At 39.5% G+C, this 25,014-nt stretch overlaps 1 protein-coding gene across 5 annotated transcripts in view; it reads left to right on the forward strand.

The window, feature by feature from the left end:
- The window catches only part of mdga2a (MAM domain containing glycosylphosphatidylinositol anchor 2a), a 227,375-nt gene extending 204,355 nt beyond the window's left edge, over positions 1-23,020 (forward strand). For 3 of the 5 annotated variants that reach the window (XM_064329795.1, XM_064329812.1, XM_064329813.1), the window contains 6 exons: positions 2,353-2,373; positions 3,617-3,772; positions 7,031-7,189; positions 13,160-13,290; positions 18,937-19,033; positions 19,270-23,020. In XM_064329795.1, coding sequence (XP_064185865.1) covers positions 2,353-2,373; positions 3,617-3,772; positions 7,031-7,189; positions 13,160-13,290; positions 18,937-19,033; positions 19,270-19,358 — 653 coding nt within the window. In that variant the 3' untranslated portion in view covers positions 19,359-23,020. Of the gene's footprint in view, positions 1-1,606; positions 1,646-2,352; positions 2,374-3,616; positions 3,773-7,030; positions 7,190-13,159; positions 13,291-18,936; positions 19,034-19,269 lie in introns of all 5 variants that reach the window. The other 2 variants (XM_064329784.1, XM_064329804.1) reach the window with 1 other exon arrangement.
- Positions 23,021-25,014: the final 1,994 nt, after the last annotated feature.

The following is a 25,014-nucleotide window of genomic DNA, read 5'->3' on the forward strand; positions in this document are numbered from 1 at the left end:
ACCCTGTTTTCTTCAGAATGCTTCAGACATGGTTCAGCCTCCACTTGTGGAGTAGCACCTTTGCCACAGATGGCATACCATCTCCAGCTATGAATGACATGGTTAAATTTGAAGCGTACAGAGGTAATACAGCCATAATCTGTACCATGAAGTTTAAAGTCATCAGCTGGTGATTGTCTAAAACATGTAAGCATTCTTGAAGCCCCCACCTCCCTTAAGTATGTCTTTTTCACTCCGTTGAGAGAACAGGTTTTCAGATTTCCTATTCTCATACAGACCTGCATGCACTCCACACTCCCCCCCCCTCCCCGCTCCTCACACACACCCAGCCTTGAGAAGATACATCATGTAACTGCATATATACTATAAACTCTATTTTAGAACTGGGTGATCTAAGCTATTATTGTATTTTACGTTGATCTTATCAGTAGTGCCTAATGTGACTTCAGCTGGAAGAGACTGCCAATCATAGTTTCATCAGCTCTCTGTTACCTACGTGCAGGCAGATAACACAAAGCAAAACGAGGGCCTTGGTTATTTAAGGCGAAGGTGAGAGAACTATGGTGCGTTCAAACTCATTATTTCAAAATGACCCTCAATCACAAACAGATGGAAGGTGTACAAATCTATAAATAAGGAAAACATTGTAATGTGGGGATTTAATCATGTTGACTGTGCGCAAATGGCGCCCGCCCTTCCCCCACACATGCATTAATTATGGAAACAGCAGCAAGGAGAAAGGCGAGAGCCCATTAATTAGACATTCTGCTAATGCTGTGCGCATTACCCAAATATGCAACATCTGTTTGTGTTAGCTCAAGCGTTTTCTCCCTCCTTCCTCTGCTCAGAAACAGCTGGATGGGCTGGGGGGGAGGCGGATGAACCTCAGGAGTGAGATCTAGTTACAGTCCGTCTCTGCAGATACTTTGAAAAGTCCTAGTGCGAGCCAAACATTTGATCCCATTCCAAAATCCTAATTTGTTTCCTCTTTTTTTTTTGCTGTTGTTTATTTTAGAAACTTGTTATACAGAGAAGATTATGCGTTGAATTGATATATGACATAAATGGGTCACACTTTTTTTTTAAAGCCCTGTGTACACTGTATGAAAACAGTTAATAACTACCTTGCAACATTGGTTATGGCTTCTTGTTAAAATAGCTGATAAACAGACAGAAAACCGTAAAAGGTAATAAGCAGCCAATTTAGCATGACATTATCAAAAGATTGCAGTGCTCTCTAAATACTACAATAAACTACAATTTATGGCTATTTCCTACAGCTCACTTTATCACTGATAAAGTATCTAGAATTATTACGGTATTATTATATAACTAAAAACACAAAACATTTTTTTATATCACTTTTACTGTGTTTTTATGTTATTCTACTCATTTTTCCCCTATAACATTTAGCCTTGATTGACTTTTTTTTTTTTTTTACTTGGCCAGGTGAGCTTAACCCCTGCTTTTTCCTTTTAGGGTATCTCCACATCTCCATTCTTATTCTCTTACTGTGAGATTGTGTGTGCACGTGCGTGTTGTGTGTGTGCGTGCAGATATGTGTGTCCTCTCTGACCTTTGGTTGGTGTTGTTTTGTTTTGCTCAGAGATACTGATGGGTGCCCACGTTAGATCTGGAGGCACTTGTGAGTGAATATCCTTTCCCCGCTAATCTGCCATGCCATGAGTGCGTTGACGTGAGGTGCGCCCACGTTCCCAGTTCCTGTGTGAGCACAGGCTCTCTGCCCTCACACGCATTAGGAAAGGCGGAATTCGCTGGAACGGTGAAGGAGTCTAGCCTTGAAAGCAAATACTTTATTTGCATTTATATCTGGGCTCGAAGTCTGCGTACTGTATGTGGGAAGTAGTCCAGTCAATTGGCAGCAGAGGGTTGCGTGGTTAACTGATCTGCCTCAGCAACATACCTCCACTCCACTCCACTTTTCTCCAGTATTTTTCCCAGAATGCAATGGCGTGCTCCTTCAGATTGCAGAGAGCACTGTTGTTGTTGCTGCTGAGTACAGATAGGACAGTTCTGAATTAAATTAAAAAAGACCATGTCATGTCATTCACCCCTGTATTGTGCTTAACATTTGTGCTGGCCTTCACTTCCCATAATCTCCCTCTCTTTTAGAATGATAAAGAAGACAAATATACCAATGCCATTTTCTTGAGTCTGTAAACATCTGTTATTCAAGTTTCAAAGTCATAATGCTCTTCAGGGACAAATAGTAATGCACATGGATATTCATTCCATGACAGTCATTTTCATCTCTAAAAAAACAGCATGATCATATATTTGATAATGTGAAGGCTTAGCTCATATATAACTTTTTCCCTTCTTTGTTTGCAGCTCCAATCAACCCACACCTCAGTAAGTATTTCCTCTATAAAACTCAATTTAATTGTGTAATGCGAAATATATGGTTTACTATAAAATGGTCTACAATAAAAATGGGTGTATTATTTCACCATGAAAAATTGTAGGCCCATTATATTGCAATTGTATCTGTTATTATATTCAGCAGATAATTTATGTTGGTTTATTAGAATAATTAAAATGGATGTGTAAGACATTGTAACATTACATCTTGTTAAAATGCATTTTGGAACCACAGACTTGGTTTGGTTTTGATTCAATTCAGTTCTATAACATTATAAGTTTGTGCGTGTGTGTAGACAGAGAGAGAGAGAGAGAGAGAGAGAGAGGTACAGTATGAGATGAGATGAAATACGAATGTATAAGAAATTGAAATGAAAATTAAACAAAAGCATTTACTTGTACACAAAATGCAAATCATAATTTGAGAGAAGCGATGGGACAGATTAACTGCAGATCTGGCAGTTGGTTGCAACCATCAGTTGATGGCATTGTCTTTTGCTGTAGAATGAATGTCAAACTACTAATGGGCACATGTTGAGAGACAAGAAAAGGCTAATCCCTTGGGCAACTCAACTGGCAGCAACGTTTGCAAACTGAAAATGACAGCATAGCTCTTTATGTCGGGGGTCATGCTCTGCCGACAAAGCTTGTGAAGAAATGTAATTGGCGCTGGTCATAGAGGTGTGGCAGACATTTAAACCTTGAGCTTCTGAGGGAGAAGTCAGGAGAAAGGCACAAAGCATAGCAGAGCCTTAATGTATTTAGCACAGCAAAACCACTGAAACAGCACAGCTGAAATATGCAGCATTTTATTGATTTGGCCAGAAATGGGGGGAGGGAGGCATCCTGTGCTTTCATGTTAAAGTTGAAAGATTGACTGAATAAAGTTTGGTTGAGCCCGCTTAAACCATGTTTGTCTTTCATAGCAAACACCTGGAAAATGGTCCAGACACCGCTGCTTAATATACGATTATATATGCAGCTTAGTCTCACAGAGGTATCAAGAATCACTTGGTTCAAGCCCTGTTAATAATTAGAGTATAATTTCCTTTAGTAATTTTTTTTTATACAATTACAGCCCCATTAACAAACATTATTGAGGTTAATATCCCTGGTAATTTCCCTTAATGATGCTTTGCACCCAGGAAACTGGCCAGGTGCAGTGCATGCATTGCGAGGTGTCCTCTCATTAAGCATGCGTGCCCTACCAGCCTGTCTCTGCTCCCGTCAACAGGAGAGTTTCACTGCAGCTTCGAGGAAGAGCCCATCTGCATGTTCACCCAAGAAAAGATCGACGACTTTGACTGGACCCGCCACAGCGCCGCCACCCGAGACACCAAGTACACCCCCAACACCGGGCCCAGCAGCGACCGCAGCGGGTCCAAACAGGGTGAGCCCAGCACGTGTCCCCGGCGCCGCGTGCATTACCACCCGCATTACCGCTTCACACCCCAAAGTTTCAGCTTCTGCATTTCCAAACATATTTCAGCGTTGTGCCAGAGAAACAAAATTAAACACAGAACTAAAGAAATATGGCAAGTAAATAAGGGACTCCTCAGTCCACTGAGGATATACTTTCAGCAGAATGCAGGGAGAACTTAAGTTTCTAATGTCACAGACAAAATTTAGTTTTCTGCAGTTCACTGCATCAGTAATTTATTTTCTTTAAGAACACACATGATTTTCCCTTGTGGGAAAAAATGTTGTTATTTTTAGAGTGTCTCAGCTAAACACTTTCCCTCTGCTATAACAATGACTCCCCGTCTTCAGATTGGTTCTGAAATCATCTTGATCCATTTCTAAAATTTTCCACACTTCTCTTTCTTTATATTTCCAATTGTGCAATAATGTTGTCTGTGCCACCATTGTCCTGTTTTTACATTACTGAGTAGCAAAGAGCATAGCACTGAAATACTCAGTGCAAATTAATTTCCCCCAGGGTGTTTCATCTCACGACACAATGCACAATGCACTGCGATTTCAGATGCTGACAGTAACATCTAAGTTGTTTCTTAAGTTGCAAAGTTTTTTTTTCTGAAGCTGTAGAGTCATTTAGTTCAGCCCTGAAATAATTATTCGCTAGAACGATTGTGGACAGGACAGGGCTAACCTTGGTGTACACTTAATAGCTTATTTGAGTGTGCCAGGCTACGTGTCCAATGACTTACTAACTGACAAAGACATACTGCCAGGTTCAGTGTGCAAACACTGAAGTAATTATTGCTGAGGCGTATGTTTACTTCAGTTGTAGATGTGTGTAAATGAACCTTGAAGCTCCAAAGCTTGGTTGCACAGACCTGCTGTTTTTATTGTCACATCGCTTTTAGCTGAATGCATCATAGAGCATGCAGACAGGAATCGGTAACACATTATTAGCCATTTTAACCAATGCATCAAGATATTGGTTTTTTTTTTCCATTTTATTGTTAAAAATACATGTTTTGAGAGGTAAATCTCTGGTTACGTGTTTCAGTCAGTATTTTTGACAAGGCCCTCTTTCGTCATTGTTGTTGCTGTTTTTGGAATGAACAATCTGGAACAGTGTTAAAGTCACCTCATCTTGTGAGTCATTTCTAACATTGAGGGAGGGTGTATTTGAATGTATTTGTAGATTGTGTTTAAAAATGGGTTTGCTTTGAGTGTTGTTCATTCCAGATGGTGCACTGGATTTGAAGTTGATGCAAACGTAATCTCTATCCATGCAAAATTATTTCAGATTGCTTGAATAAACAAGACCCTCCCAAGAAAGGTGCCATCAGAAGCTCATAAAACAGCCTTCGGTTCAAGCCCGCCAATTAGTCTTTACTTTGTTTAAACCTCACTAGTGTCCAAAATAAGATGTAAATTGTATAATTTGCTATAATGTGTCCCCATTTTATATCACCATTATTGCAGTATCGATTCCCCTCACTTAATTATGTGCGACGCCAGGAAATTTTTGTGCAGTCGAATCATTGGCTGTTGAGAATGTCAGCCGTCACTGAGGGCACAGCTTTCTTTCGATGGCGCCGCTCTTGTTCTTGATGCCTGCTCCTTCTTCCGCTACATTTGCTGTAATTGGTCCTCCCTCCGTGTCCCCGCGGCACAGGGACCGTGGCGTGCCAGATTTGACGGGCATTCGTGTCACAGCGGGATTGGCGGGGCCCATTCATTAGGAGAGGGTGGGCACGATGAAATATGGGGGTCTGTCACCCCCCGGGCCATCGATATCCGCCTGAAGGAAAGAGGAGACGCCAACCACCAGGCAGCGGAAATACCCACAGTGGCTGGGTCTAGTCTCCCTTCATTAAACTTTCAAAAGGGACCTGTTAAAATCAACTAATTAATTTGTGGGGGCTCCTTAGGGAGAGGTTGGTTGATGTATTCTCGGCTTTTACAGCCATGTAGCAGCCTTCATTGTTATAAATAATGCATCGCTTTAATCACCTAAGGCTTTGAAACGTCCAAGTACATTGTCCAGGGGTTTCGTTGCAGTAATATTCTTTGTATGCTGTAATTATCTGCAATTAAATAACGCTATTAAAAAAAATACAATGTTCACAACAAGATGGTATTTGTTTGTTGGGGGTTGGAGGGAATTTCTGTCTATGGTCATGGTAGGAAGAGCAAACATGGAAGGTCAGCACAAGATTTCATGCCATATCAGCAAATCCTGGCAGGCTTTGAGAGAACACTCCTTCTTAATTGTTGTGAGGGTCAAAGCTTTTTCCTAAATTTAATTGGCAAAAGAAGTTATGTAATGCCAGCCACATTGACCGCAGTCCATTACAGACTGCCTTGTCTTAGTTTAAATTAATCAGACTGACCCATTTGAAATACAGTGTACCTGTTTCCAAGCTGCTCTACCACACTCAGTTTCTAAATAGATTTTGCACAAAATAAAGATGAAAAACTTTCATAAGTTAGTGCTGCACACACTGTAAGACTTGCCTTCTTATGAGCAGTATCCTGAAGCCATGAACAAGGCAAGAACAGGCTCTTGTCTTGGGAGTGAGCAAAGGGGACCATTTTCCACTGACTGCTTTACAGCAGTAATTAATTAGATCTGAAATTAAATCGGCCACTTTTCCAGGTTGCATTCACCTGCTAATTGAGATGTGCGTAGTCCCTATGGGAATGCAGGCCCTTGAGGGACGGGCCTTCCCCTGTTCTCACTGTGTACATATCAGAGGCTTCTGCAATGGCTTAAACTCATGCTACATCAAACAAATTAAATGCGACAGTATTTCCATAAACAGAATACATGCAATTCGATTGCATACACCTTTAGTGATATTTTATTTGGTTATTCATAAACGGTGAGGGGTATGATGAGGGGTGTGATGCACATGACAGTATCTCAGACAGTTAACGATGACAGATATGACTCTCCTTGGATTAGAGTTTGGTAAATGTGTTCACAAATGATATACAAACGAGACCTGGCATACTAGGCTAGTTAAGAACATCATTGCAAAGATTTGGTCGACGGTAATCAAAGTTGTTTGACTTCCTCCCTATAGACAGGACACAAGTGAAAAATGCAGATAGGGAAAGAAGTGACTGAAGAGAATGATGGATCCTGGAAACAGGTGTTGTGAGATGGTGCTGTTATGTATCAGTGAGCACATTTTCACCAAAGATGTAATCTGTTCCTGGCAACATTCAGGTTTCTACATGTACATCGAGACCTCGAGACCGCGAATGGAGGGAGACAAAGCCCGTCTGTTGAGCCCTACCTTTAACATCGCCCCCAAAAACCCGTACGGGACCACCAACTCTGCCTACTGCTTCAGCTTCTACTATCACATGTACGGGAAACACATAGGTAAGATTTCAGCCGTCCAGCCCATCGTCTCCACGGAGCAAACAGTTTCTGCCCATTATCATGCGTTTTGAAAGTAACATGAGCCACATATGCTGTCATAATTTAGTATTTGGCAGCTGTCGCCAGTGTGGCACAGGTGTTTGGAACTGGATCGCTAACCTGTGGCCGCAGGTTTGTTTCGCAGATGGATCAGTGCTGCTGCACAGTTCAGCAAGGTAGCTAACCTGAAATAACCGCAGGTAACACCGGCTCCAAAAAGTGCAGTTGGTAGTGTCCTGGGGACCTGGATACAATCCGATGCCAGACATAACCTGCAGGTATGAATGTGTAGGCATCCCCCAGTACCTCAGTGGCCCTCTTGTTGCATCTCCTACAATCCTCGAATCTCCTGAGCTTGGAAAGTTGTGTGCCTTGAAATAGAATTATTCACCGTGCTTTTTAGCCAAAATGCAAGGCTGCCACAAAGCTGCGAAATAGGGACCTCTTAATATCAGGTTTGATTTGCTCTGAATGCACTCCCATGCTGGTTGAATAGCTGACCAGGTGTGCATAGGATGAGCATCAGCAAAGGTTATGTGCCCCGTTAGTGTAGGAAGAGTGTCTCCACAGAAAAGTCATATGGAGGGAAGCTGTGGTGTGTTGTGGTGTCTGTCATGGTAGACTAATCCGCACTAGGGTTTATCGACGAGCAGAGGCTGCGTGCGAGCTGACAGACCGCCGGGCAGTTAGGAGCACACATCGTACGAGGCTAAAGGTCCACAACCACTTAGCAAAGGTTAGACCGGCCTTGACATTTCCCATTTGGTCAGATTGATCCCTCTGTGTGATGATAAAAGGCAGAAAAGACCAAGGCCATGAAAATGCTATATTTACCGGAATGAGCGAAGCAGCTTCTTCTCTTTGTGCTGTTTCTCTTACTGTCCTCTTATACTGCATGTGCAGTCTTAATTTCAGTTCACATGGTGCTGCCTGCTATTAAATCTTGCTTTGATGAACGTCATGAAATGCATCATTATTACTTGATTCTTATGAGCGCACAGCGGTTGTGAATCCATTCACTTATTTCCACATGAGGAGATCTGCAGTTGTCATCACTAGGGCCACCAGTTTGTCTCTTGTTTTCTTGCATGGTACTTCAGTCCTCTGCCACCTAGAGGTTGCGGTAACCTCTTTGTGAAGCCCCTTCTCGAACAATTATCCCATTCAGACCACCTCAGTAATATAAGTTGATAAAGTAATTGCCATTAATTAAGCACAGACGATGATTGACAGGAATATATTTACAAGTGACCCTCGCATGTTAAATTCAGTTTGATTACTTACTACCATGGACGTGCTGCAATAATTTAAAGTGTTTTACTGGGGCATGATGAGTTTTGTTTGAAGCAGTGGGAAATGGCCACTTTAAAAATGAGAGCATTTATATAACCTTTCGCTTGCACCAAAAAAATCAAAAATGTGTTCATGATTCAATTAATTACCTAATCGTGGTCTCCAGTCAAGACTTTAAGTAGAATCAGGTGTCATAATGTTGGGCTAATACAAAAACCACACCACACCAGCCCTTTTCGGATAAGATGTGACTCACAAGATTTAATTCAATTGTATGATTAGTCACTTGACTGTGCTGTTGGAGTGACTGTGGGGTCCCCTGGAGGATAACCATTGAAATACAGGTTTAAATCCCTGCAGGACACATGGTGGAGACAAACTGTGGTGGCCCTAGTCATGACATAAACATTGTATGTGTACGTTGTAGTAGAAATTTTCAAAAATAAACAATTGCTTTATTTGCAAAACGTACTTGAAATTTGAAGCCACTTCTTCAGCCATAATCAGGAATATTGTGAGTATTCATTTTGTATGCCAGTCATGCACAGAAATTGAATGCAAACGGATATACAATTTATTTGAAATTAATATCCAAATTTTATGAAGCCCCCTGTTTGGGAATGTGATGACAAATAATGCTTTTGATTTTCTAACAAAGTCCAAATTGCTGTGTCCATATTTCTCACAGAATATATCAACTTATTAATACCACATTATTATTAAAAGACAGTGATATAGTGAGGCATTATTAACTATAGTTCAACATTGTCTAAATAATTAAGTTGAAGTTGCCTGTTTAAAAATAACAACACTGTACAAAAAAACACATTAGAAGTCATTAAAGCCTGCTCATTTTTTATAATGTTTAAGCAACTAATACAAAACAGTTGATTACAGAGGAAATGCAGGCAGTGTGACTGAAATCTGAATCTCATTAGCGCTCTCTGCTAATGAATCTTAAGGAAACCCTTTTGGGAGTTTCTGCAGTTTCTCTGTGAAGCTAATGTACAAAGAAACCTTGGTGTCAGTGATGTGATTTGTTTCCCAAAATCGTTGTCAGCTAAAACATAGGCATAGGATTAGAAAACTCCAGAGGCCATTGTAAGACATTGCTGATAATCTTCAGCCTTTGAGTTCATATCAGGTTGCTCCAGCCCCAAGGACTGAGGAACAAATCCAAAGCCTGTTGAATGCAGGCTAATGAAATGCATTCCTGCTTGTGATGGAACTGGTGGACCCTAGCGCAGCTACACAGACTCTACAGACCCAGCTAGTACTCTACTCCATACTCTTAACATTGCACATTCTGTCTCCTTGTTGTAGAAACTAAAAGATTCCAAAATGATGTTCTGATGAGCTGTGAATATTCATGAAGGGGTGTGACCGAGGACAATACTGTGGAGAAAAAACGATCTGTATTGTAATATAGCTCAAAAAACTTTTTTTTATCAACCAAAGCCACCTTTCATTGGGAACAGTGGGGATATAAGGAATGCAGAAGCTGCCCACTCGTTTAGTCTAGAGAGCCTGTGCTGCTACCAATTGTGAAGGGCCATAAAACACTGATACAATCAAAGACACATCTGTACCTTTCCATAATAGCTAGAGGTTTTCAGAACCACTCATCCAACTTACGTGATTGGCTTACAAAAGAAAGCACCAGATCCCAGGAACATTTATCTAATGAACACTGGACAAGTACACACCCTTATGACGCAAACATTGTGGTACTGATGTATATGTTCATACACCTATTTCTACTGCTGATTTTTCTCTATTAAGGCACTTTTTCCAATTCGCACTATAAAGTAGGAGTTATGAAGGAAGAGACCAGGGAATACAGCACTGATGGAAAAGCATGTTTTTAATATTTATGCCAGCTTTAAGAATGTGTAAATATAAGAATCCATATTATAAACTGAACCCCAAGAGACTTGAATAGTTGAAACTTACATATCATAAAAACAGCGCTTAGTCGATAATTAAAAACGAATTGGAAAAAAACACAGCATTCTCATTTATTTAATTTCAGAATGCTGTTTTTTTTCTCCTGAATTTTGCCACTCCTTACCTGTGTAAAAAACACAGAATCCTGCATTAACGCAACCACTGACGGGAGGGTTGTCCCCAAGGAAGGCTAAACGTCTATGCACGGTACCAATGCTTGTCTACCCACTGATCTAGTTTCCAGTTTTCTGATTTTGCTGAAGTGGCATTTGATCTTGTTGGAAAAGGCACCCACAAACCCTATGGGGACAATAATTCTGCACTATAGAGGGCTTTAATTCACTTAATCCCCCATTAACATTTCTTGTTGTAATTGTGGAAAATCTCTATCAAACCATGGAATGATATGTAAGCAATGTATAGGCATGCAGTGGCCCATTAGAAAGATACAAAGACCTGGCATAGATCTAAAATATATGTATTCAGTGCTATCCATGCATGAACTAATCCCTTGTTGTTTGTACAGTATGCTTATACTGTAGGTGTAAGTAATTAGGCATCTCTACTAGAACAGGAAGGAGATGGTCAGCCCCAGCCAAAACCTCTAGCTGGGTACAAAGTAGCTCTGTGTGATTCATATTGCGATGGGGAGGCATCTGTTTCTCAAGTCTTAGTAATCATGTGATCACCAGCTCCCTATGTGGGCCATCCCAGGAATCTGCAGCTTACCTCTGTGTGACTGTGCTTTCACCGTTTTATTTCAAGATATTCGCTTTGCCGTCCCCTCTGGTGCAGGAGACAAAAGTCAGCTTCCCAGACAGGGAGAGAGACTAAACAAAATGGTCCCGGAGACCAAAATGTAACAAAGCATCCCTCTCAACAAATGTCAAGGAGGAATGCTTACAAATGTTTCAAAAGACACTATTAACACTGCCAATTAATGCTGTGGGTCAAAATGTGTTTTTAATCTGGCAGTGATACTGGTTTTGTTTAGAAAGGAAAATCAGAGTCACATAATCCTGTTGATATCAGGAGTAGGAGGATAACCATGAGCTCCTGTGGAGATGTTTATACTCCTAAGACTTCATTGAACAAAAAGAACAGAGCATAAAATCTCAAAGTGCTTTTAACAAGACCACAACAAACTTCTGTTGTCTTTTTGTGTAAAAGCATTTTTAATTTGCAAATACAAATGTTGCAAATGTATAGTGAATAATAAAGTTACAGCTTTTTAAGGTTCCACATATCCCTCTTGCATTTGAATCATTTTTAGTGCAGGTCTGACAGGCTTAGTTTGGTGAAAGTGTGTGGCAAGGTGGTGAAGAGATTTGAACACCTTCATGATTGATACCAAAGGTGGCAGCTGTGACCGGGTTTTTTGCCAAGGGCCTTTTTGCGCCTCAGACGTGTATGTGGCACTCAAGTGTCAAGTGGCGAAGAAACACTCAAAGGCTGAGTGAAACTGGAGAGAATCGTATATCTTCTGTCGGGTGAGATGAATAAAAGGGAGAAATGTGTTTTCCCAAACAGGAATGCAGCTTGCACTCAATGGATATGCACATCGTCAGGGTTTCCAGTGTCTCACTGCATAAACATGAGATTTCCTCTTCTTAACTGCTACCAAAATATTGTCGCCCTGCAATGGTGGGGCACCTGAAGAACTAAATGTGGGTAGTTTTGCAATCAAAGCCCTCTTCAACATGTTGTTTCCTTCGGAGAGCAGCTTTTCGCACTGCAGGCAGCATCTGTGATCAGATCCCGCAGTCAGCCTGTCTCATATGTTTACAAGGATGTGAAGGAGATGAAGTGTAGCAATTGAAGTTAAAATGCATAACAGCATACATTCAAGGGCATTTCAGCGAAATGAAATCAGTATGTGCGGGCATGATTTAAATGCAAATCCATCCATTTAAAGAACATAAGTGCTGTTACATTTTGTGATTTCATGCTTGCCCACCCTTCTTTGTCTGAAATAATGCAACATGTACAGAAGTGGTCTAGTTGAGTGGTTTACAGTGTCGGGTGGTAACTATGCATCTCTGTATTGGAACAAGGGAAAGGCAAGTTAATACTTAATGTTAAGAAAAATGGCAATTTCTGCAAGAGTCTTTTCCAATATTAACCATAAACATAGACCTCCAAGTATCAATACCAGCGGCGTATAATGATTACAATGTCTACAAATCGCTCAATGGTCTAGGACCTAAATACATTTCTGACCTGCTTGTACCATACAAACCCGCTAGACCCCTAAGGTCAGCTGGGACTGGTCGACTAACCATTCCCAGAGTTAAAACAAAACATGGTGAGGCAGCATTCAGTTATTATGCTACACACACCTGGAACAAACTTCCAGAAGATCTCAGACGTGCCCAAACCTTGACCATTTTTAAAACTAGGTTGAAAACTTTTATGGTCTGCATCGCATATGGTTAAATTCTTGCATTTTGATTTTTATTCCTTTTTTAAGTGAATTTCTGCACTTTTATTTTATTTATTTATTTATTTTTTGCCATGTTTTATTTGTTATTTTCTATCTTACTCTATTTTACTCTTATGCTGTGTCTTATTCTGTATCTATGTGAAGCACTTTGAATTGCCTTTGTATATGAAAGGTGCTATACAAATAAACTTGCCCTGCCTTGCCTTGCCTTGCCTTACAACTCAATATTTTGTTCTTTATATCCAAAGGCACACTGAATGCCTATTTGCGATTGAAGGCTCAGACCATGACCGAGAGCCCTATATGGACACTGATTGGAAATCAAGGTGACCGCTGGAAGCAAGCCAAAGTGAACATTCACCCGACAGCAGCTTTTCAGGTTAGTGACTCCATGTACTGTCCACCTGTTAATATGCTCCTGGTGGTGACTGTCAGCGGTTGTCCTCTGTTCCACAGAAACCTATTCTGGGCCTAGCTTGGTAGAGAGAAAAAGAGCATACACATCCAGAATCACATCGCACATCTGGAATGACCTACCTGGCCAGGAATAGCACTGGAATTGAGCACTGGAAGCCAGAGAGGCTTCATTACTTAGCTCTGCTGGACTGAACTGGTATATTATTATGCACTTGCACTGTGAGAATAGGTCCAATCTTTCAACATAAACCATTACGTTTGTTTTTAGGCTGGCATGTTTGTGAATATAACCCTACCAGCAAAGTGTCTCACAGTGACAGAGTAAGATCAGTTAACTAAACACAAGGATTCCCCCTCCGTGGGATTCTCAGTCAAGTGTATTGATTCTTTTTTTATTGGTTCTGCTGATCGTTGCAAAAGTTAGACATGGCTGATCTCTGGGGAGGAGTGCTCATATTGCAGGGACATAAAAATCCAATATGCCTCAGCCTGATTCCTCACAATCGATTTAATTAACTTCATCAAACCTGGCACATTCACCAAGATGTTTTATTTCCATTTAAAACCATCCCAAGCTAGTATCTTTTCGAGTCCAGACTTTTGTTATAGTTTACAGGGTTATTCCTGGCTCAAAATAGGGCTTAGGCGGTGACTTTGTGTGACAGAGGCAGAGGCAGTTGGTCAAATGGATGTGTTGTCTTCTCATATTTAGCTGCATTTAGCAGCAAACTGGTAGGATATCCTCACACCAGCAAGCATATATTTGTTAAACCAAAGTGGCTAATTTTTGTATTTTCAACCACACGTATTTATTAGGCGATGCAAAAATTTATCCACGATTAGGTATGTAGTTATTTTATTTTAATACACAACAGAGGGAAAGAACCACCTGACATAAAGTAGAGTGCATTAAAATCTTCACCTCGGAGTGAAGTTTCCAATTCATGCCATAGTAATTTGCCAAAAATTAAAACAAGAGCATTTCTGTTAAAGGTGTTATTTCCCAGGCACATGAGGGTCAGACTAATATCTGAAAACAATCACTGCCATCCCATAATAAACGTAAGTTCACAATGCAATGGATATATTAGCTACTTCATGATTTCAGCAAATAGCCCAACCCAGAAACACATTCTAGTCCCCTCGTTATAGTTGAATAAAAAGCCAGAGTGACTATACAAATTTTATTTGATTTTGGGTCAAAATTATATCATGGATGGCAAGCTAGCCATCTACTGATTTTGCATAAAAACTACAGCTATACTGTTGTAGCAAAATTGCAAAAATAGCTGTGGCAGGGCTCGGTTTGCAAGAGGGACTCGGAGCAATCAGAGAACCACACCTACTGGTTAAGTAGGCACACTCCTGGATTGTGTTACAAATAATTCCAGAATTTAAAAGTGTGCATCATGAAACAAAGCTGAAAGGCTGCCTTGTTGTTTTATTTATTTTGGCTTTATTATTTTAGTTTATTATTTTTACCTGGATCCCATGAGAGAGAGAGAGAGAGAGAGAGAGAGAGAGAGACAGAGTGCTCCTTCAAATAAATAAACCAAAACTTCTTTGCCTCTCATCCTCACAGGATCCAGGTACGATTTGGTTCTGAATGATAATGCAATTCAAGTTTACTGTATGTGCAACCTTAGACATGCTAAATTAACTTCAGTAGAATCCACTTAATTGCATAAAAGAGTGAGACAGCCAGGCTACCGGCAACCACCCATGGCACTCAGGGATCCACTAGAGACTTGATTTTCAACAGAAACCACCTAGATTTGTAAATTTTGGCAGTTTTGTGTCTTCATAAGACCATTTTCTGTTTATTTATGAGGCATCTGCTGACTTTTAATGTATATTTATATATACGATGTAACTGGACATAATTCCATGAAAATATCCAAGATATGTGATAATGGTTTATGCCATATGCAATCTTTTTACAATGGAATGAATGAGAAATGGTTTGGGATTTGGAAATTGTATGCAAATTTCTAATGTGATTTGTTAAAAATTGGCAGATGCAGCATAAATAAACTGACAATTGCCCAATAAAGGAATAAACCTGTCAAAATTTATGGAGTGAGCCGGTTTCTGTTGAAAATCACATTAATAGTGGACGCCTGAATTGTACTCTCTGTCTTCTACTGTAGCTAATTTGGTGTCTAAGGTTGCACATAAATTTGAAAGCAGTCAAAATTTTGACGCAGAATCATTCCAAATTGGACCATTTCTAATTGTTTTATTTATTTATTTATTTATTTTTTAAAGTGATTTATCCTTTAGGCAGCTCAGGCAGCAAAAGTTAGGCAGACATTTCTGAGACATTTCGATGCGGGAAAAACCCTGGTTTAGACACTATGGCCATGTTCACACTGGCAGGGTTTGGGACTGACTGCCAAGTAGTAGTCAGTAGACTTACAGCTTGCGTACTTTTTCAGCTATCAGGGCAGCGCCTGAGATTACCAAATAAAGCATTCAGAGGTTTTAAATATCCACATGCAATGTACTTACATTGCTTTCACTTCCAATATATCGAATACTTGCATCTTGATGGTTCTGTTAGCCATATCATTTTTTTTATAATCCACAATGGCTCTGTTCACATTCAAGCTGATTTCTAGCTCAGAATTCATTTTCAACTCATTCGGACACGTCGCCTTATAAATTAGCCAAGAGGCAAAGTGACCAATCAGGAGAACGGTCCTTGGGGGGTGACACATTTTCTTGTCTGAACAGTGATTGGTTTTCTTACAAGGTGCGCAGGTTGTAGGAAGAATTAGACAGGACTCTTAGCTTTAAAACGAGCCCTGGGTGGAGATTATTAGTTTCGCCCTTCTTATCTATCTGCCATTCAAAGCATCAGAATAAAGGCCCCGGCTGTCCTTTTGACAAGATCTCTTTATCTTGTAAAATATAGTATCTAAACTGATAATAATGCCGGAAATTCAAGGAAAATAGTTTTTCACTGTGGCCACGTTATTGAAGAGTGAATTTCCCATGTGAAAAGTAGTCTTTCCTTGAAAAACCTTATTGAATTTGACGGCTTTTAGGTATGATATATCATTTCATTTTTTCTGTGGTGGCGAACATGTTAAAGATGAACCGTACACTGTAATTTTGCCACTATCAGTTGTGGATTTTATGAAATGAACTCTAGAGCAAGTAAATTATATGGCGCGTTTTTTGTTGTTGTTTTTTTTTTATTTATTTTTTTTACATTGTTATGTATGTATTGTGTGTACCTTGAATACTTCATCACATAAAAGTTCTGTTTTGTGTACTGGTGCCTTAAGAGTGAAAGTAGCCTCTGTCAGTTAAGGATTATTCTGTCTTTTTTTCAAACAGGGTCTTATTTTCATAGTATTTTCCATCATTCCTATCAGTTCTGATACTATTTTATGCAATTCTTCATTGTCAAGGTTTTTGGTTTTTTCAGAGATTTGTTTTTTCTTCATGTCAGTAGCTTCACTACGTTGTCCGTGGGGCATATCAAGATACTGGTTCAATTCCAGTTTATCTAAACCTCTCATTTGCAAGTGAAAATGGACGTAAAGGGTGACATTTATTCGCTGAAATGAAAAGTAAAAATAATCCTGTTTCTGCTTGCAGAATTGACCTCCCACACTTACCTATTCTGCTTGCACAACAATGTATTGTTTTGCAGTGGTGTGTGACTCACCTTTATAAACTAACATGGAAAATACAAATCCTAAACCTGTTGCAATGGTTGATCATTCAGTGGACTGTTATGAGGATGCTATACTATGGAGCTTCTCTACTCTAGCTCCCCAGTGGTGGAACAAACTCCCCATTACTCTACGAACCACTCAGTCCCTGCCCATTTTCCGCTGTGGTCTGAATACGCCTCTCTTCAGACTTTACCTGGATTAACTCTAGCCCTACTCTGCAGAGTACACCTAATCTAGGATCAGTGTGATTCTCCAACACCTTTATGCTACACTTGTATCTGCACTTATATTGCACCTGTATTGTTATCTTGATGTTGTAGGTCTATCACATCTTGTCATGCCTTCTAGTTTGACTTGACATAACTATCTGACCTAGCCTATGCTTACTGTGTGAACTAGACTCAATATTCATGACTATGGATAACTGTTTTGTGTATTGTACCTCATTGGACCTGTGTGTTGTAGTTGTCCAGTGACCTTCGGTATGCACTTATTGTATGTTGCTTTGTATAAAAGTGTTTGCTAAATAAACATAATGTGATGCAATAATAAGTGGACTCAAAAAATAAATTGTTGGACTTTAATTTAATTTATGGACAGTGGTTACACGCAATTAAGTAGCCTATATATGATGTAACACTTAATCAGCTTGTCACAGCCTACTTAAAAATAGTGTGTGCAACCACTGACCAATGACTTATCAATTTGCTATTTTCTGTGCTAGTTTAGTTAGCAGGCTATGGGCTTGTAAGGTCCAGTTTGAGTAAATGATGGGAGAAATTTACTGGTAGTTCCTAATTAATTAATTTGTGTGTCAATCACTCCTTGGTCCGACATCAGTTCTGATGCACCCCCACCGTGGTCAACCCGATATGAATCAATATTGCCCATATATTGGTTGGTAGATCACGTTGTGCTGGCCATTGGAAAAGTAGTCACAAACAAAAGACTTGTTTGCACCCCTGATGTATAGTCACTACTGGAGTTAAGCATGACAGTCTTTTACTATCCAGAACATTCCCCACACTTCCACCGTGGTGGAGATGCAAGAATGTATTAAAGACCCATTCAGGGTGACGGCTCAACTGCATTAGAAACACAGAGAAAATTGAGGTCGCTGGGTTGCATTCTGTGATAGGGAAGGATTGACACTACAGCCAATCACATTGGACCACAGTCTCTTTTTTATTTTCATGTGTCCCAGAAAGCTTCCACAGCTATAAAAGAATGCACAGTAATTTTGGTCATTCAAAAGACTTTGGGCAGAGGTGGAGTCAGCAGGAAATTGGTGTGGAAGGTGTGAAAATGACTTGAGTAATGTGTGTGGTTCTTGGTATGCACTGTACCAGCAGGACATTAATTAGGGGGCAGGCATAAACCGATATGGAAAATGTCAGTCAGAAAAAAGTGAGAAAAAAAGTATTTTGATGCAGGCAGAAAATAAATATCCAAAGCTAACCGTTTCTTGGGGCCAGACTGAAAATGTGGTTATTTGATCATTCAACCTAGGGATCAGATTCTTGGGTTATTATTAAAGTGCTCGATAATTAACAGATCAAAAGGAGAAAATCAGGTTCTTATTCATGAACAGTACATCATTGTCCTGAAGGAATATTCTGAGAACACTGCATAAGTTAACAGATAATTAACTTGTTTTATATATTTTCAAACATTTGCTGTATGCGTAAATGCATGTGTTGTTAAGATTTTATACATTCTGTCTCATACAGTGCTCAGGGAAAATAAGAAAAGTTTGGAAATGATTAGTAAATTTAGCTTCTTCGCAACCATGGAATAGTTAAACATGAAATCAAGATGAACATTCATAAAGGATACAAAATGGAGAAATTATGGGTAAGTCTGCAAGACTTCTGGTGGTTAATATTTTTTTCCACCTCTGTGTTCCCGCATTCTTCCAGATGGTATTGGAAGGTGTCCGTGGCCCTGGGATTGAAGGGGACATTGCCATAGATGATGTGACTATTGAGGAGGGAGAGTGTGGAGATCCTCCACCTAGTAAGTACCTTATTGTATTACCATGACTACCCTATTTGTTGGTCTTTATTTTTCCGGACTGTTTGAGGCATCGATACCATGAATAAATAGCTCATCTACCTTCATTCAGAACTCAAAGGAGACTTTTCTCTAAGTTGCCATCTTCAACCGGAGGTTTTAGAAGAGTAATGGGGAATTGCACAAATTGACCTCATGTGTTCAAACATCTTATTCTGTTTCCTCTACTCTGCCAACAGATCTGAAGTCCTCAGCCCCTTCCAATACACCCCCTATATGGCATTTATGTGTGACCCTGCTCCTGGCTCTTTTCGTCAATCGGAGGTGACCTTGCAGTGGCAGAGGCTATAAACATATTGACCTGGCTCTTGCACCAAGAAGGAGTCTGTGTACCTGGACCTTCAATATATAATTACCAAAGATTCATCCAGTCAAAATACGGAGAGAAAGAGCAGCACACCTGGGGCTCAATTGGGAGCAGAAAAAAGAAATACAGAAACAAATAAAAACAATGGGAAAAAACAATACAAAACAGAATAAAGATAATGAAGATTCTATTATTTTTAAATAAATATATGCATAGAATGCTCCCAAGGGCAGGATGGAATATTGTTTATTTGCTCTTTATTGACAGCCTTGTTTCGGGTGCAAATCAGGCAACCCTGTGACAGAGACAGGCTTGGGGAACGGAAAGGGAGAATCTTTGTAAAGCACAAGGACATTGCTGAGGTTTGTTCCATAAAGTCGGTCTGTATTCTGTGGATTTGTTTTTCAATTTAGAACATTTTTTTTGGCCAAGGATTTATGTCTGTGCGAAAGGAAGTGAAGTAGAAAAAAAATACAATAGCTTACCTGGCTGACTGATTGAAGAAGGTTTATAAAGCCCCTCAACCTTCATGAAGGCATGATTAACCCAGGCAAGCACTTTTGCCTTTGGCTGTTAGTTCTCCACCAGTAACCCTCATAATCTCCAAGCTTATCAAGCGTTTTTTTTTCCTTCCTTTACTTGCAACAGATAACAATATCTTGCTTTCCTGTGAAAAAAAACAGTAACCTGAGTTTTCTGTTCAGTATGCCCCCTTAAAAGTGGGAGTAAAAATCCTCATATCTATGTTTCAGCCCTGCATGACTTTCTGATTGTTGTTCCAGTACACTGTGCCCACATATCATTGTGGCAGCCTGGGAGAGAGTTGCTTGTGAGGTATGAAAAGGCGGTTACGCTCTTCTACGTCCCATTTCAGCAGCTTGTCAACCCAAGGAATGGGAGCCACTTTCTGCCATGAAACCAAGTGCCTTCAGATTTAAAATAAAACTACATCCCTGAAGTTCGAACAAAAACAAGTTCAATGATGTTTCCGGTGCCAATGCTGGGCTATTTTCTACACAATCCTGGCCCACAGGCATGGTTTATAGGCAAGTAATAATACTGGAATTAATGAAAAATGTTGCATCAAGTACTAGATGATGCTTGTGGATGACCCGGCTTCTGAAGTGAGCAAAACAAAGCCCAACTATGGCCATCTTGGTTCTGATATAGGCAGTTACCTCCCTCAGCAGCCATGGCCTTTTAGCATGCAACAGACACCATCCCCACCTTCAAACAGAATGGAGTGAAAAGGAGACTGATGGCAGAACATTCACGCAGTTACCAAACAGGAGAACTAGGAACACTGGCATTGGACCTGTGGTATACTGGGATGAAAAGCAAGCAGGAGGGTAATCCTGGCTCATCAACAGCCCCAGCGATTCAAGAGTAAGCCCCTATTCCAAACCAAGAGGTCCCTAGGCATGCAAAGACATTCCTCTGACATACAGGGACTACAGTGCTAAGAGAGCCTCAGCATCACAATCTTCATGGACAGGGTTACGCTGAAAACTGGCAACCCACTGGATGAAATATAGGTTTCCTGCCTCTGCCCTGTGTTTCCAGCTGTGTGGATTCTGATAAAAAAAACAAATATTTTATTATTCTACCGAGTGTAGCTCTGCTTTTACACAAACTGTAAAGAATGACTTTGGAACTACCTGAGATCATTGGATACCTTAACCAGCTGGTTTTTGAAAATGTATTGTAAAATCTCCCTTACATTGTTGGTTATGATGATATCTAAAGACTCCTTTCATTTTTCTCCTTTCTCCATCCTTTTTTTTTGCCTAAAAGATCTGACCTTTTAACATCATGTAACAGACATCCCTTTTCTTGTTTTTGGTTTCTTTCTGGAATATCGCCCTTTCCTTTCTTTGTTCCCTCACATTACAAAAATATCAAAAAGAGCAGAAGATGATATGCAAATAAATTAGGTAAATAAAATATTTAAATGGAAAGCTCCATTAGATAACATTTGTGAGTATTCATACAAAAAGCACAAGATGTAATAATAAAGATACAAAACCAAGGCTTCTTTTTTTCTTTTCTTTTTTGCTTTAATCTGTAGATTTTACACCCAATTTTTTAAAAACTACATCCTTGCAACTTATGACATAAACCAGAAAAAAAGATTTTACATCTGTGTTCAATAAAGCTCTTTTTTCGGGTAAGATGTGATTTATTGCATGTGTGTTTGCTGTTATAAAAAAGCTAAAGTCTAAAAATAAGACAATAATTAGCCGTTTTATTTTACCAGCTCCCCAGAGGCACATATTTCTGTGTTTGACTGTTTGGTTTATCTCTGATTTGTGCAGCCATTAACAACTCCCCAGTGAACACTTGTCTGAAGTTCAAAGGAGTCGGGAAAAAAAGGACAAATTCATTTTATGTGTCTTGCAAATTAATCTCTTTGCACACTCAGTTTTTGAAGCTTTTAATGTACTTTCACACAAAGGGATCAGTGACACCCCTTTTCTTTCCACCTGTCTGTTTTTCCATTTTCCACGTCTGCCACCAGCAAACCCACTGTGTACAGCAGCAGTATGTTTTTACTCATGGGCACTGTCTCTACAAGAAATTACATTGCTTTTGACGGGCTTAGGATAATTCTTATTTTTGACCTAAGGTGAACACTCTATATAATGCTTTGCATAAAATACATTTGCTTTTGTGGAGGAGGGTTTACCCCCTTTTTTCTCATTGAGGATGAAAGTATACCTTTTCTCCATCTAAAATAACCAGACATTTCTATCTATAATTATTATTATTATTATATTATTCCTTTTCCTTTTATATTTATTTCCATAATGATTATATAGTATAGCTTACATAACATCATTATATATAAATACACCTAAGATGCTTATTTTCCATCATGTATGCTTGGTAGGTTATCCAATGAGAATCTGTGAGCTTTCTGTCTCTTTTTATTGTTCATCATTGTAATAGTTTTGTCTCACATTGCCCCACCATTGTATCCGTTGAGTGCATTTTTACTGCCTAATTTATTTCTTGAAGTAATATCTCGAAGTAACATAAATTGATAATCCTGTTTTCCACCAGGAGTGTCAACAGAAGAACTCCAAGCCAATAATATCATGAGACATTGTATTCTTGTGAACTGCTGGTGGACATTTTTCATTTTACACTGGTATTTGGCTACAGTACTATGGTCTTCTGCCCTGAACCGTCTGTTTTCTCCAGGGAACTCAGGAAAAAACAATCTATCACCTTCTCTGATTACATATATCTAACATGGGCCTGTGAGGGATCCGTGTGTTTCTTTTTCTGACTGTAATAATAATACATTTTCCCCATAGTTCAGCAGATTTCCCAACAGTGCATCTTCAGCTAGAGGTTTATGTGGATGAAAGGCAGCCTGCTGTCCAGGCATTTCATAATTTATTGCTGTTATACCTTGTTGTCTTGAGTTGTGATAACGGTATTGACATGCCGTCATTGGGGTGGACATTTTGTTTTGTTCGCGGTTTTATGTCTATTTTTTAGTAACCTGCACCATAATGAACAGATTAAAATATACACTGTGTTAACTGCCCATCAAATTAAAATGCTGTGTGGAAGTCCTTTCAATTTTTTAAAAATAAATAATTATCTTTCTTAAATGCGGCTAATTTTTTCCTTCTCAGCTGTCCAAAATATTATTTTCCAAAATTAGAAATGTACAACAGTGCAAGTGTTAAAAGTCTTTTAAAATTTCTGCAGTGGTAAAATATTTAAAGTGATTGGGAACAAGTGTCAGATTTTATAACCTTTATTGCAGGTTATTGCAGGGGGGCACTTTGAAATGTGTATTGCATCTTGAATGCCAGTGCAAGGTGCTAGTTAATACTTCTTCAAGCTCAGAGGGAGTTTATGAGTTTATATGTATCCTTCAGGTTTGGTGAAGAAAAAAATCTGGATGGTAAATCCTGTAGATATCAGACAATGCTTGCCAAGGGGGAATTTAGAAATGTGAATGAATTCCACAAATGTGCGTTGTGCCAGCACAAAAAAGGAAAAAAAGAAAAGCTTATCATGAAGTGCAGGATCCAGATTTGGACAGCTGAGCTGTGGCAGGAGATGGCAGGTCCAAGCCCTGCCCAAAGACTTGTACTCATTAAGTCTGAGAAATTGGGACTATACATATTCAGTTTGGCATGCAAGTGGAATATGAAATTCATTTTCCTTATTTTTTTCCCAGAAATTATGAGACTGTTTTTACAGCGCTAAACGTGCACACATCATTTTTTTTATTTTTTTGGTGAGATAAAAAATGTATTGTGTAAATATTTGCAGAGGGGGAATATCATTGATAAAAATGACACCTTTTCTGTTTTCCACTTCCTTACCTGAGCACAGGTGTGTTTTTCTAAGTAATGCATCAAGAGAATTGCTTCCTGGAGCAATGCAGTGGAAGCTCACATTCTTTCATAAGATGCAGGTGTTTGCCAGCTCCTCCAGTCTCTGAAAGTAGAGCAGTCCTGTATGCTATACTAAACAGTTCACTGTAAGATAGAGATATTGAATCAGAACCACTATCTCCACCTCTTCAGGCACTGGCTCTCCCCTACATTGCTGAAACTGGAAAGGGAACAGGGGAGTTATTTTGTGCACATCTGGGCTGGAGCATTACCATCTGCTTCGCCTCATCTGCAGTCAACACATCCATCTCATTGCACACAGAGCACCCCTTCTGCACATTAATAAATGTACATGTGGTGTTTGTAATGGTGCAGTTGTTTATTTGCACTGTGGCACGTTCTTTGCAGCTATTGAGATCTCCTCACTGCTGGGGTCAGGCTAGGTTGGGGCACTACATTTAATGAATATAAATAAATAAATAAATAAATACATAAATACTACGTGTGATGATACAGCGTGTTCAAGAGCTGGGCAATGTGCTGCTGACAATACTGTTAATGAGATCATAAAAGAAGAATAATCCATAATGGGCAAAATCATTTTTAGAAAACTGCAAGGGAAATGGCGAGAAGACATCCATCATCAAGTGAAGGTGAGTATCTTCTTCTTTTTTCTTATTAACCACATTTGCTGGACATTATTAAGATGAGAAACTGAACAAAATATCCTAGGAAGTTACACACAAAGAAGCAGTGCAGAAGAAAGAGCAGTCTTATCCTGGAAAATGAGCTCACCACTGTCTTCATCTCTTAAAAGAAAAAAACACTTCCAATAGGTTATTGTTAGATCCCTGTGTTTTTACCTACTTTTATTGCCCAGTTTGTGTATCTTTCATTATGCTGGTATCAAGCCCTGCAGCCTTTCTGCAATGTAGCAGTATTCTGATTTGATCTACACCAGTTGCCATTTTGTTTTAAGAGGAACAGAGTTAAGTTTATTCTGCTGGGATTTGTCACATGCAGTTGACCTTTAGAATCCAGATATTTTGCAGTCACTCTCATATGTCTTTTTTATATTCAAACTCATTTCCTCATTTTTACTGCATATCTGCATGTCAGAAATTCTGATGTTGATCCGCATTAAAGTGCCTATCTAACTTTCTCTGTCAACTGGTCCGAAAAGCAATTTTACATTAGGCTACATTATATTCTCTGTTCACCATGCTCTTTAACTTTGCTGTGTTTACTCATTTATT

Source organism: Anguilla rostrata, chromosome 1, assembly GCF_018555375.3.
Source record: "Anguilla rostrata isolate EN2019 chromosome 1, ASM1855537v3, whole genome shotgun sequence".
NCBI lineage: Eukaryota > Metazoa > Chordata > Actinopteri > Anguilliformes > Anguillidae > Anguilla > Anguilla rostrata.